Genomic DNA, 1,800 nt, shown 5'->3' with positions numbered 1-1,800 from the left:
CTGAGGACAGAGGGCTGTGCACTACACAGTGGGGTCCTGACACCCTGGAGGGGGTGTGGCAAGACGGGCCAGAGGGTCTGAGCATCACTGCAGGGTCAGGGCAGGGTCCTCTGAGGAACCCCCACAGTCAGGAGCCCCGCACGGAGCCGCGCTGCCTGTGTGCGTGCCGCAGGTTGGCCCCCAGCTTACCAGGGCCAGCCTGCCCGCGAGCAGCAGCTCCGTCTCGCTGCGCAGGGCTCGGACGTTATTCACCATCTCCAGGACGAGGCTGCAGCTCAGCCCCTGAGAGGAACCAGAACAGAACCATGGAGACGGCCCAAGGGCTGGCGGGTGCCGGGGGCAGGGGCGGGAGGGCGCAGGCACCTCTGCGGCTCTGGGCTTGCCGTACACTCGGTCCATGGACTTGGAGCTGGCATTGACGGCGTGGGCGAGCTCCTGCTCCACGTCCTGGTGGGACTGTGCTAGCTCCCGGATGCTGGAGAGACAGACACAGCGGCAGGCCCGTCACCTCCTGACCAATGGCGGGGGAGGCCTTAACAGGGAGATCTGAAGACAAACTTCCGAGCTTTTCCGGAGATTCACCCAAGGAGGTGAGTGCCCCAAAAGGGGATGGAGGCCTTGTGAAACCTCCAGAGTAGGAAACAGAGGAGAAAGCCAGGAAGGGACCAGAGAGGCCCGTGGTGGGGAGCGCCAGGACTGCACGCGGCCTCAGGAAGGGGGCGGGGAGGTGAACAGGGTCCAAAGACAAAGCCGAGGCGGCCGGGGGGTCCGGGGATGTGGCAGCTGTGGGCACAGGCCACCAGGCTACTGAGACCGTGCCAAGGGGCGGGGGCTGGGCACGGCAGGGGCCGGGCAGCGGGCAGAGCAGTGACTGCCATGCGGGAAGGTCCACAGTGGCTCTGGGGGCTGAGAGGAGAGGAAGCACCTTTGGCTGCCTTTTTTTTTTTTTAATTTACATGGTTTGCTTCCTAACCGCACACCTGCTCTTCGGCGTGAAGTGAAGGAGGCAGTAAGTGCACTGTTCTTAGGAATCCAGGACGGCTTTACAGTCCAGGTAGCTGGCCCTGAAAATGCCTGTGGGCTTGAGGCTTCCATGTCCTTAAGCCCCAAGTAACGTCTACAAGACCATCAGTGACAACCGCAAAGTGCAGGGTGAGCAGAACCTGGCTGGCCAGGCTCCGTGACGGAGGAGACGGCACGGAATATACGGGAGGAGTGTCTCGATGCCCGCAGCCCCACGTGGACCTGGGGCCTCGCTGGGGGAGCTGACCGCGGAAGGAGGGGGCACCCACCTGTGGATAAGGGCGCCTGCCGCCTGCCCAAACTGGTCCATCTGGGTGGCTTCCTCCTCGGACAGGATCTCCGGGTGCAGGGAGAAGGACGGGGCCCGGGGCAGCTCGCACTTCTGCTTGTCCTCCCAGGACTTGAGGGTGTTCTCGAAGGCCTAGGACACAGGACCAGGGTTACACACCCTGCCTCGAGCGCACGTCCAACAGCCAACGCTGCTGGACACTCGTGGAAATCCCGGACGGGGACGCAGATGCCTGTTTGCTCTGGGGGAGAGGTCACGGTCCTAGGAACCCCAGCCCCACTCAATCTGAGGGAGAACTACGTCAATTCCTGGAACCGAGCGCTCAGGCGCCAGGTCCCCCAGGATGGGGGCCGTCTTACCCGGTCCCTGGTGAGGGTCTGCGCGCGGTTCTTGTGGACGATGCGGATGTACCCCGGGGGCTGGACCCAGGCCTCGCCGTCCACCTGCACAGGCACGCCCTCATCGCCCAGGATGGAGATCTTCACCGT

General features: G+C 64.0%; 1 protein-coding gene across 1 annotated transcript in view; it reads right to left on the bottom strand.

Moving 5' to 3' along the window:
• The window catches only part of DGKD (diacylglycerol kinase, delta 130kDa), an 80,762-nt gene that overhangs the window by 10,153 nt on the left and 68,809 nt on the right, over positions 1-1,800 (bottom strand). The window contains exons 23-26 of the mRNA XM_010841256.1: positions 1,672-1,800; positions 1,293-1,444; positions 364-475; positions 190-282 (exon numbers count right to left, since the gene is read on the bottom strand). The exon at positions 1,672-1,800 is cut by the window's right edge and continues 6 nt beyond it. Of these exons, the coding sequence (XP_010839558.1) occupies positions 190-282; positions 364-475; positions 1,293-1,444; positions 1,672-1,800 (486 nt within the window). The remainder of the gene's footprint in view (positions 1-189; positions 283-363; positions 476-1,292; positions 1,445-1,671) is intronic.

The sequence above is a fragment of the Bison bison genome, unplaced genomic scaffold, assembly GCF_000754665.1.
Source record: "Bison bison bison isolate TAMUID 2011002044 unplaced genomic scaffold, Bison_UMD1.0 scf7180017864158, whole genome shotgun sequence".
NCBI classification, from domain to species: domain Eukaryota; kingdom Metazoa; phylum Chordata; class Mammalia; order Artiodactyla; family Bovidae; genus Bison; species Bison bison.
Note: the sequence above shows the minus strand (reverse complement) of the source record. Positions and strands in the feature narration are given on the sequence as shown.